The 12,890-nt window shown below is 37.3% G+C and overlaps 1 protein-coding gene across 1 annotated transcript; it reads left to right on the top strand.

Moving 5' to 3' along the window:
* Nucleotides 1-243: 243 nt before the first annotated feature.
* On the top strand, nucleotides 244-1,596 carry LOC143599175 (F-box/FBD/LRR-repeat protein At1g13570-like). Its single transcript, XM_077077187.1, has 4 exons — nucleotides 244-804; nucleotides 875-982; nucleotides 1,075-1,233; nucleotides 1,315-1,596. Exons 1-4 carry the CDS (start codon nucleotides 244-246, stop codon nucleotides 1,594-1,596), a joined length of 1,110 nt encoding a protein of 369 aa, XP_076933302.1.
* Nucleotides 1,597-12,890: the final 11,294 nt, after the last annotated feature.

Below are 12,890 nucleotides of genomic sequence, written 5' to 3'. Positions count from 1 at the left end.
TGAGGTGATTTCATTAAAGGTAACATTGTGAATTGATATGGTGTTCATCAGATAATCACTTTTAAAGCACATATCCAAACACCCAATTAAAAATTATAGTTACACTAATGTATGAAAAAATTTTTATTGATGGTCACTTTTTATGTTATATTTGGTCCATTTTCTCGATATGTGGAGTAGAAAAGGTTCATCTTAAATCAATTTTCGCATATTGCAGTATCGATTCAGCAAAAACAGCCTGAGATGAAAGTTAAACGTTTGTCTGAAGCTCAACGATTGGATATAATCTCTAAATTACCTCAACCCATAATAGAAAGCATCCTATGTCTTTTATCAATTGATGAGGCAGTAAGAACAAGTATCCTCTCAAGGGATTGGAGGTACAAATGGACCACAATTCCCAAACTTGCGTTTCATGAGCATATTTTGTTCAAAAGAATGACAACTGCTATACACCAAGTATTGTTAATGCGTCAAGCTCCAATACAAGAGTTCACCTTTTCGATGGATGCAGATGACCCACGTGGTGAAATTGATCAAATAATTTTTCAACTTTCTAGGAACCATCCTGTTAAGAAATTAACACTTGAAGTGCGTAAAAGTTATTCATATAAATTACCCTTATCCCTCTTCTCAATGCATCACTTAATAGAATTAAATCTTGATTGTTGTGATCTTGTTCATCAACCAATATTCAATGGGTTTGGTAGTCTTGCAAGCTTATCCTTGGTCGAGGTGAATATGTCTAAATTAACTCTCCAACATCTTTTATCTAAATGTCCATCACTAAAGAGGTTGCACCTGGTAAGTTCATACTTGTATATCATCTTTCATGGGCTTTTAGAACTTATCTAAATATTTGAAGTCAATGCAGAGTATATTTGGTGATGATATACTTGGTGATGAAATTTCAAGCATTATGGAGCTCTTTAAGTGTTTACCAGTGATTGAGCATCTGACTACTTTGGGTTCTATCAGTCATGTAATATTCATCTTTTTTCACACACATATATATGAAATAAAGACAAAATTTTAAACTTAGTTGTTAACTATTGTTTTGACATATGGTAGAAGTTGTTACTTCAAGACTCGGTTCCACAAGAGCTTTCAATCTCACTAATCCACCTCAAATACTTTTGTATGGGACAATTAGATTTTGGTGGCGGATTTGGATTGCCTTTTGTTTGTGTTTTGATCAAATGCTCCCCGAACTTGGAGAAAATTAAGCTAGAGGTAAATAGTTAAGTATTTCTTCTATTATGTTTTGTTTTTATTCTTATGCCAAAAGTCACCAATATAAAACTCTTGTTGTAGGATTTTGGAGATGAATGTTATGCTAAGATGGAGCTTAATATGTTGGAAAAATACTCAGTTGTTTGGTTGGAGCATCTGAATGAATTGGAAATTGAATATGTTGATAACTCTATGCTTCTGATTGAATTTGTGAAGTCTATCATGGTGAGGTCACCCAAGTTGAAGAAGGTGATATTGCGACACTTAAGGATTGATAAGAATGAAGAGTTTAAGATGTTGAAAGTTCTCTTACATGCCCCTCATGCATCACCAGTGAAAATCAATGTTGAGAGTCCCAGCTAAAGCGATAACAATGACAATGAGTAAGACGATGGTGATGACGATTAGTCGATTAAATCACCTAACCTCCTTGAGTTCTAATGTTGAGATTTATTATGGTAATCTTGTTTTTCTAGTTAGCCTCTTTGGCTGAAAACTTATCAGATGGGAAAGGTGTACTTTTATAGTAATGCCCGCTTGTGGTCTTGATTTTCAGTAACCAGCTGTGTCTTTTCTAAAATTTGACTTTGTTAATAGTAGGATTCTCATTAATGTGTTTTCTTAATGCATAGTTTCATCTACTTTTTTTTAGTTCTTTTCAATCCAATACCTGTTTTCATTTTACTTTATTATATTTATAAAGAGAAAGTGAATATGAGACTGTTATAAATTTAACTTAGATCTAAAACCCATCAAAACTACGTAGTTCTAATAAAAATCTAATTTCAATCCCAAAAACTCTATTTTGCTTGATCAAATTCCCATCCCCAAACCAAATTCATCATGGTCATGTATACTTTCCGGCAAAATACTTCATCATATCTTCTCCGATCCTTAATCCCTTCTTAATCACACATGTCATGTACGCAGTTTGTTTCCTTTTTCATTAATGTGAATACCTGCTACTCTGCTTTCTCCAATATCCAATCCGATTTAAAATCTCCCTTCAACTAATATGTTTGCCTTCTCCTGAAGAAATTGGTAATCACTCAATTGATTTCATTTCAGTATACCCAATACATATACACGTTTACAATGAAAAGAAACGGAAATAATAAAAAACTTTCCTAATTACATGTTGAACTAAACAAGGAAGGAGAATATTTTTTTGGAGGTAATTGAGTGACTGACTTGGGTATGATTATGGAATCTCTTTCAATACTCCCCCTCATGTAAGTCTCGGCTAAGTCCCGTGTTCATTCTAGGCTAGGGTTTGTGTATTTTAAACTTCTGACCAGATTCATACATTTAATGTTTAAGAACTTGATTGAGTTATTGCTTATATCTTGTTTAATTATTGCTTGATTATTTAAACAATTTGTGTTTTGGGATCATTAGTTAATGCATCACTTATTTGGTTTTGTTCATCAACACTTAGGGTTAGGCTCTTGTGCCATTGGACTATTGATCATCAAATATTGTTCTTTAATTGGTTTTCACAAACATAAATTGGTAATTAGGTAGACTGAGTTCAATTGTGTCATCAATTCGGTTAGGGTATCGTTTGCCATCACAATCAAACAACTAGGTCTAGTAATTACTGCGTAATCAAGATAGGTGAGTCTGGGATTAAGTTGGAAATCACATCACCCGACCCTAGAATGAATGTTTTTTTATTAATAGTATTTACAAATCTTTTTAAGTAATCATTTAGTTTTAATTAAATTTTTTCTAAAAACCGCTTGACATTGTCTATCCACTTTAGTTATTAATTAATTTAGTAATATTAAATTAGCACTTTCCTTGAGTTCCTGTGGAGACGACCTTACTTACCCGTACTAGTTTATAGGTATTTAAGTCTTTAATTAATTGTTTTTTGTTGGTGCATTTTGTGACCGTCGCTATGCAATTCAGACCAGCGGAGACGCCATAGGTGAAGTTAGAACAACTTCGCCAACGGCGAAGTTAGGACAACTTCGCCTAAGTTATCACAACTTCGCCATAGGCGAAGTTATGAACAACTTCGCCTACTGACGCCTACTGAAGTTTATATATATATGCATGTGTCTTGTTTAGTTTTAAGAATCCAGTAAATCCAGAAATTAGTGTGTGTTTTGAGCAGTTTGTTTGTTTAGAGAGAGTAAGAGACAAGGAGAGTCGTGTGAGACGACCCGAGGTAGAGCTCACCTCGGGTCAGTCGTGTTTTCTGTTTGGTTACGGTATGTAACGTGTTTTGATTATTATATAAGAATCTGCAGATTTGATTATCCCGTTCTTGTATTTGTTCGTGTACGTGTTTGTGTTCTTCATATTTACACCAATAAACGAGTCTAGGAGGATTCCGCACTCCTAGACCTCGTGCGGATCTCGTATCGATCGGTGACGCCCCAGAGGGGACCTACATGTGGTATCAGAGCCATAGGCTCTTATGCTAAGGTTCAAGATCTGCGTTTTGGTGTTTCTGGCACGTTTCTGTGCGTTTCTGGCCGAACAGCGCCGTAGGCGAAGTTATTGTTCATCAGGCGAAGTTGCCGTCACTGTTCGTAGGGTTTCAGCGAAGATATAAGGTCTGGCGAAGTTATGGACAGGCGAAGTTATAGCCAGGCGAAGTTATGAACAGGCGAAGTTAAAAAAAAAAAAAAAAAGAGTGTTTGGAGTTTTCGTCTGTATGGCCAGGTGTACACGATTATTGTGAGACCGAAGACGTTGTTCCGTCAACGAGTGAAACTTGTTATCTCTTGGTCTTACGTGTGAACAAATACGTGTCAACTCTGGATATGGAGTTGAGTTTGAGAATGGGATATTGATTGAAACTGGATATTGACACATATTTGGGTGTTTGTGGGCGATAAAATTGTTGTTGTTCGAGGTTGACCAACTGAAGAAAGTCAAATTGAACTGAAGGTTTTCGTCATTACTGGATTGCGGTCAGAGCATTTTATTTATGTTATTTTCAAGGCGTTCGAGAATTGGATCCTGAAACGTGATTCTTATTTATTAGAGTGAAAATTCTGGAACAAGTTGGATTTAATCGGGAACTAAAGTGTTTATGTTCTTGATCGTTATCCCTGGTGATTGAAGATGCTTCGGATTAATTAATGGTCATGTGTTAGATTCTGTCAAGGTGGTTTTGTGATGAAATTGATCACTTGATGTTTAGTAGTTGAAGATTAAACCTTATCGTATGCCGACGAGTAGGTGAAGTTGTGGAGGACGCCCAACTTCACGTGTTGGTGAAGTCAGATGGACTCACGTGATTGGTTGAGATGATCTATTGGCACGAGGATGCATGCATTTCAAAGACCTCAATCATTATAGTCGGAGAAGCTTACACTGAAGGGGAGATCTGATATGGAAGACGCTGGGTGATTGGTAGATTTGTGAAGCTACAGGACAGTTTCAGACACGGCTGGTTGATGAGCAAACAGAAGATCATCAGTTAAGAGGGAGTCTGTTGGTGCATGTTTTGTAACAGATGATCTTTTGTGTTTGTTAGAATTGAGAGCAATGGTCAAAGGGGAGACTGTTGGTGCATTTTGTGACCGTCGCTATGCAATTCAGACCAGCGGAGACGCCATAGGTGAAGTTAGAACAACTTCGCCAACGGCGAAGTTAGGACAACTTCACCTTAGGCGAAGTTATCACAACTTCGCCATAGGCGAAGTTATGAACAACTTCGCCTACTGACGCCTACCGAAGTTTATATATATATGCGTGTGTCTTGTTTAGTTTTAAGAATCCAGTAAATCCAGAAATTAGTGTGTGTTTTGAGCAGTTTGTTTGTTTAGAGAGAGTAAGAGACAAGGAGAGTCGTGTGAGACGACCCGAGGTAGAGCTCACCTCGGGTCAGTCGTGTTTTCTGTTTGGTTACGGTATGTAACGTGTTTTGATTATTATATAAGAATCTGCAGATTTGATTATCCCGTTCTTGTATTTGTTCTTGTATTTGTTCGTGTACGTGTTTGTGTTCTTCATCTTTACACCAATAAACGAGTCTAGGAGGATTCCGCACTCCTAGACCTCGTGCGGATCTCGTATCGATCGGCGACGCCCCAGGGAGGACCTACATTTTTTAATAGACCGCGACAGCTTACGTCAAAATGGCGCCGTTGCCGGAGACTCAACACGCTTAGTGCTAGTTTAGTTTAGTTTAATATAGCGTAATTTAGTTTAATTTTAGTTTATCTTCTTTTCTTCGTTGATTTTACGCGGGGTGTGTTTGTTTGGTGTGTGCAGTTAATCTTTCAGGTTGATGCATATGAGATTTTCCCCGAGATAAAGGGGTGTTGGAGTTTGACCCAGAGATCGAGAAAGCTGCGAGAAGAAACCGTGCAAATCAAAGAAAAGATGAAACCTCAAGGCCGAAAGTAGAAGACATGAACCATCAAGAACATAACCCAAACCCAATGCCACCAGTGTTTCAACCCGACAATCTTAACCCACCACCTCACCAAGAACAACCCATTCCACAAAACGTTCCACAACATATTCCACAAAACCTACCATTCAATGACTTACCACCACTCACCAACACATTCACCAAAACCGAAAACCAAGAGCTCAAAGAAGATACCAAATAAGAGATGATCGGTGTCACACCCCAACCTAAGGCGGAAATACCGGGGCATGATCCAATTGCTCACAGCTCGAAGTAATGTGACAATATCTAATTAATTATTTTATTTGAAAATAATTACAAACAATATCCAAGTAGAACAAACAATTTAAATACATGAACGTAAGCTCAAATAATGATTATCTTGTTTATATTCTAAGGTCTTGTCTAAGTGTCCAACTTCAATCTTCAATACAAAGCATCCTACATATGCGTAGAAAATGGAGTTTGTCAACAACACATGTTGAGTGAGATGATCAACAATTTTGACACAACAAATAGTTATATAATAAATAAATAATAAATGGTAAATATTAAATACGCTAACAAACACATGTGATAGTAATCAATCAAATCATAAAAAACATATATCAACCACAAACACAACCAAAGACTAACCCAAGACTTGCTAGTGTGCCAATGAATCGTTGCCAAGCGAATCGGGCATTGATTACAATGACTAAAGTTATCGTTTTACCTTCGTCAAGCGAATCGGGCTCCGGTTACTAAGACGGTCGTATGATCATACCGTTGAGAACCCTATACAAGGGGATATGTTGGACCTTTTCGAATGTTGTCAAGTAAACAATTAAACATGTAGCAATTAGCAAATAGCATTCAACTGATATTCCCACAATGATTATGTTTGCGAGTTTGTGTATATATATAGGATAGAAAATATGAGTAAGTACGCATATGTCCCCAAAACATTTGAAAACAGTAGATAAAAAGGGGAATGATCAAACTCACCTTAGATTCTGCGATTAACGAGCTATTATAAAAAATCCTAATAGCGAGTCGTCCACTACACGTCAAATGTTATGAACAATTCAGAATCTGAGATTTTAGGATATGATAATATAAGTAAAAAAGAACTTGTTGCCGTTGGAATCAATCCAAACAGACGTTTAGGACTCAAGTTATGTTTGTTTTAAGATTTAAGCGAGCTGGTACTGACCAGAATCCGAACAGCGAGTGATATGGTCCAAAATATACATACTATTATATAAATATTTCCTACACTTTTAAGTGCTTTGAGCTAGATTTTTATTGAACATTACTCATATTTGGCTCATATTTAGATTTAAAAGGTTTCATGATTAAGTGAGCTAAATTGAGTACTTCAACTAAGTTTGAGACCGACAAGTGAAGCTTTAAACGAGTTTTATTTATTGTGCTTTTCATATGTCTCTAGAATTAATTTTACATGCTGGCTATTAAAATTAACTACATACTAAATAATAAATGTGTTTATAATAGAAAACGAAAAGTCACGTAGAGTTTACTTCAAATTGTTTTAAATTCATCTTAAGTGTTTGATGTTTATATACAGTGTGCATGTATGAAGATTGGTCCACGATTACTTGAGTTCTTTCCAAGGCCCAAAAGAATAATTATATTAATAAGGGTTCATGCTAAATAAAAGAGGAGTTTTCTTGGACAGGAAGAAAGGATAATAAGGAAGGGTTTTATCGGTGGAGGTTTCTTATTGAATATAAAAGATTAATAAATTATTTCAAGGGGGCTGCTACGAGGTTAAAAAGAGATCGACAGTTTGGAGGAGTTTTGATTGGAAGCTGGTCAGCCTCACGGAAAAAAAACAAGCCTTTGGTTCGAGTAGAGAGCATTTGGGTTCAACACCTGCTCATCCAAGCATCATTATTAGTCGGTTCAAATTTATTATTTTCATAATGAATTTATTGTTTGAACCTATTTATTTTCTTTTGTTCTTGAGTATGGTTGTTGGCTAAACCCTTAGACTACCTAGGCTTATGATGAACCTTTGATTGACGTTTTATTTTATTTGGGATTTGCTTTGAGTTATGGATTTATGAACTAGTAAAAGGTTTAATTATATTGAGTTGATGCGTATGTGTGTTTGAGGTTGTTTAATTAAGTTTTATTATTCCATAGTTGCCTTGATTATTGTTCGTTATTATGATAGGTTGCTATTAGGTTATCTACTTTGTGTTTTTGACTATTTTATGATTGATTCGAATAAGATCATAAGGATAATATTATTTATTCAAATAAACCTAAGTGTGTTGTTAACCTAAATAGCTGTAAGGTGCTAGGTTATTGATAGGTCTTTGTTGATCAGGATTGCTAGATTTAGTTCTTCGTAAGGAGTCCGTTTAGGTTTCATTGATTAACTTTGTCTATCGAGTCAATTGAATATATTAGGTTGCCTTTGATTTTCGTGCTGTAAGGTAGGATTTCGTATAAAGGAACTAGTTTGTAATTAATTAGGTGACCGTAAGGAAACTTGATTTTTAATACTGGTGAGTGTTAAAACTTATTAGAAACCCATAGGTGTCTTCTTGAGAAGGGTCAGGGGTCCTGTTCGGGTTTTCTTTTAAGCGTTTATTTTACGATCCGAGATCCATAACTAAATATTTTCCCGGTTAATTGATAACTGAAATTTAGGGGATTCTAGCCTAGGTGGTTGCTTGTCATCATTTGAATTAAGTCTAGGTTTAAGTCATTGTTAAGTCTTAGTGATTAATTTAATACTAGTTTAATATTAGTTTTTAGTAAAACCCTCCTATAATAATAAATAAATAGTCGTGTATGTACTTAAGTCTAAATTTAGCTAGTTAATGTAATTTAAAGAGTCCTGTGGGTTCGATATCCAGACTTACTTAGCTGTACTAGAGTTGACCGGTTCACTTGCCAGTCAGTAGTTTTACTTAAGTTAAGAGTCTAGAATTTATTACTTAGTGTCTAGATTAGCGTGTTTTTTTATTAGACTACTTTTAGCACATCAGCGAGTCGGGAGTCGGGTTTTGTTCAGTAGCCTTAAAATTACGTTATGAGAATAAAAGTCTTCTGGACCGAACGTTGAATCCAACCAGAAGTATGAGAAAACGGATAGTTAAACTTGTTGACTATTTTGCCCTTTAACGAGTTTTAAGCGAATTGACCAGTCAACACCCTTCAATCACCGAAATTGATTGAAGGTTATTGACTAGGGATTATATATGAACGATTCCTATGTTTACAACTTACCCGGAAAGTGAAAGGATTGATGAGAAACGGAAGTCAAAGATCGGTGCATAAGCAAATTCAACCGATCAAGCGTGTATCTTCAACATTAAAGCAAAAACCAGCAGGGATGACGGCTGGGAATTTTGAATTAGGGTTTAGGGATGATTTATGACAGAGAATATATGATATGTTTATATAGCTTACACTAAATCAAACTAAATATGGTAACTTACTCGTTTAAGAAACCGAATGGGCCTTTAATGATCAAATCAATATTATAACCAGTAAATTTCATTCTTGATCAAGGGTTAAGGAGTATGGACATGTATCTAAGCAATATTAGTTTCCTTGGGTCTTAAAACACTCGATTATGTCCTAAAATAAGCGATTTCGGGCCAAAAACGAACTAGGAAAAAAAAGATCGAAGCATGAAATCTGTACAGTGCATCCACGGCGGCGCGCGGTGGGCCTAGACCACCCCAACATGTGGCGCTCCGGCCTAGGGAGGGCATGTTTGGGTTTTTGACATTATTAGTCCCTGTACTTTGTATAAAGTCCATTTCTTGTTTATTTTAAAGTTTAAGCAAAACACAAACAACTTAAAGAACTTAAAGGGTATTAAATGTAAATATAAATCTTTATTACTTAAATTTGTTTAATCTGATTACTATCAAAGATCCGAAAATACATTCGGATCGGATTTTATATAAACGAATATGGGTTCGAAAAATCCGAGATGTTACAATCGGTACATAAGGTCTGAACCGCCAAATAATCGGGTCGATTTTAAGTTCGAAAGAGTAGGTAATCGGCGGAGGTTGTTCGATGAATTCGACGAGTCTGAAGATGAAGAAGAGATGGAAGATGCGCAAGGGGGTCGATATTATAGAAGACAACAACAACCCCCCGAAACCGAACACCCGAACCTGTTCAACAACCCAGAAACTGTCGAGCCCAAAGAAGACAAGAGATTCCCAAGCCACAATTTCCCGAGTATGAGTTTGATGATGGAGTTCCGAGGGCATTCGTTCCACCACCCGTTCGAGGAGTTCAAAGTCACTTTATTCATCAAGTGGCCACAAACCCGCTTCCGATTGTTATCCCGGTTAAAGAAGGAAGATCGTTTTCGGTGAGACAAAGCAACTTGACCGGGATGCCTACCTTTCATGAGAAGGCAACAGAAGATCCATACCTTCACTTGAGCAATGTTTTGGTCAAAAATTGACAAGTGTGATTTTACAACCAAATTAGTAAAATGGGCTAGGTGCTTATAAATATGGCTTGAACACAAAGATTTGATGCGAGGAAAAAACCTGTTATCCTTAGGATAACAAGAAAAAATCCCCGGGTGGTGAAAACTATCACCACCGATTTATTAATAACAAAAGTGGTTACAAGTGTGGAGCTGAAACTCGATCGTGATTACAGAGAATGCGAGTACTAGTAAGTCCCATGTGCCTAGAGTGTGTGTTGTTTGATCCGAGTAGTGCTCTATTTATACAATAAATAAAGTTGACAATATGGCCTATAATTTAGGAAACTTTTAGACTAAATCCAATTAGCCGTTAATCCTCTTAATCAGCACGTTTCCTTTCCTGCCACGCTCTATTAACTGAAAGTGCGAATCTTCGGGAGATCATAGCAACGGTCTTTGACCTGGTAAATAAGGAAAGTCTGCGAAAAATTGTTAGTTATATAAGGATACATGTTACCTTGGAGGATACCGCATCCTAGAGTTGTTCTGAATATAATGTTTGCTGAGGATACCGAAAATCTGAGCCCTAACAATTGTCCCTAAATTTAACAGCTGTAGATATGGGTTACAGCTGTAAAATTTTCAAATTCTGAATTTTGAATTCCTGCATGTGCGGTGATTATTGCTGCACGTGTCAGTCGTTCGTGACCCTTGAACATCTATATTTATCCGAGATAAATATTCCTAATTCATTCAACCGTCTTAATAGGTAATTCAATCTTTTCTTATTTCTCTTGATCTTCATCTTCTCGAATCATGAGTCCTAAACTTTATAACTCTGGTGTTGAAGATTTTGTGTCACAAAATCTCCTTGCTAGTCCTGCGAGTGAGATATGTATTTTTGAAAATACCGACATTACCAACCTGCAGTCTCGGGGTTGTTTTCCTCTAGGAACTGTTTTTAGACCCTTTGATGCCGCCCTTTCTTCTGACCTTGTTTCAAAAACCTGGATCTGTTTTCTGTTTTTACCGTTTAAAATCGGCTTTTCTTACCAGTTTCCTGCCTTTACCACCGAGTTCTTTTCCAGAACTGGTCTTAGTTATGCCCAAACCATGCCCATGGTTTGGAGGTTCTTATTCGTTTTGGAGAGATTAATCGCCGACCATGCTCTTGATTTCACCCTTTCTAAGCTTGCTTCTGTGTATGACCTTCGCAGCCACGGATCTTCAAGATACCTTCTTAAAACCAAATCCGGCCGAACCCCGCTCGTTTTGAGAAACACCCAGAATAATGACCAGTGGAAGAGACAATTCTTCTTTGTTAGGAGAGATTCTCTCCCACAGCCTGATATTCTTCCTTATCTCTGGGTTTCCAAAAGTAGGATACCTTATTTTGGAATCGTGTGTTAACCTGTTTGCATCTGATATGCTTAGCTTTGTTTTTTTGCAGCCTTGAAGTTTTTTGAGATTTCCCCTCCCACCAAACAGACTGAGGCCAAGCTTGGTTCTTTCTTTCTTATCGACAAGGAGGAACAGACGTTTAATATTCAATCAAACCTCCGAAAACCATCGCCATCTGCAGGCTCCATTATGTCTGGTAAGAAATATTGATATGTTAGTAGGAAAATTTAACGATTAAGGATACTGACCTGTATATTCGTAGGTAAATCCGCTTCAGTCTTTGCTCTTGAGGACATTAATAGCATGGTCTCTACTCACAGCACCAAGAAAAAAGAAGCCGCTCCTGCCTCCCTACCAAAACCCAAGAGCAGCCGTGCCAAGGGCTCCAAAAAGAGGAAGACCCAGGAAGTATCTGACTCTTTTCCGACCAGCAACCTAGAGTTTAACAAGGTATGCCTTCCGATAGTATCCTCGTATTTTGAAGATAACATATGCTGAGGAAAGTTTATTTTGGACAGGGATTGGAACAGTTATCCTCCAGCTTCAATTATTTGCATTATGAACTTCTCGATGCCAACACCCGCATAGCCGAGATGCTGAGGTCGCGAATGCCAAAACCGGCCTTCTGGACAAGAAGACAAGGGAGATCGAGGAATTGAAGCAGGATCTTTCGATGGCCAAGAAGGAGCTCGTCCACCAAGAAGCGGATCGTCTGGTGCAGATCCAAGAGGTCACTGAGGGGGCAAAGAGGCCTGCCGCTATTTCCATCTTCCAGTCTCGACTCAAGATGGCTAAGGAGGCCAAAGATGCCGGTGTTGACATTTCTTTCTAGGATGTTGCTGCTTGGGAGAAAGTTTTGGCTGAGCTTAATGGTGAAAGCGTGGAGGATGCTGGTCCGAGTGTAGTGGAGAAGGCTGCGGAGGAGGCTGTGGAGGTGGCAATCCAGGACGCAGTGAAGGCGGTCGGTGGTGAGGTGTAATTGGGCGATGATAGCGGTAAAGAAAAGGCTTGAGCCCAATTTTTTATGTGTTTGTTGGCCTGATGTTGGGTTGTAATGGTTGTTGAACAATTTACTTTTCTGTCTTGAAACAATATTATGCTTAGGATATTAGGATAAATGGGTGGAGGGATCTTGACTTTCCAAGACGAAGCCCATGTTATCTTGATTTTTGGACATCTGGCAATATTCGGGTGGATGGATCTTAGCTTTTCAAAACGAAACCCGGGTGTTGCCTTTTTAATTTCCTGCACTTATGATTAGTTATAATATAATCTTTTGGCTTTAAGCATTGTATTCAGTAACTTGTAAGTTTTAGTTGGAATATTACATGTCTTTAATTTTCTGAAATAAGTTACTTCGAGGATAGTATATCCTGAAAACATGCTTCTTGAATATTTTGAGGATTATAGTTCCAAAAAATATATCTTTAAGACTTTTTATTAAAATATCCTGAGGAT

This window comes from Bidens hawaiensis, unplaced genomic scaffold (genome assembly GCF_021521415.1).
Source record: "Bidens hawaiensis isolate Kalapana, Puna unplaced genomic scaffold, B.hawaiensis_p1.1 tig00051585_1, whole genome shotgun sequence".
NCBI lineage: Eukaryota > Viridiplantae > Streptophyta > Magnoliopsida > Asterales > Asteraceae > Bidens > Bidens hawaiensis.
This window is presented reverse-complemented; position numbering and strand designations above follow the sequence as displayed.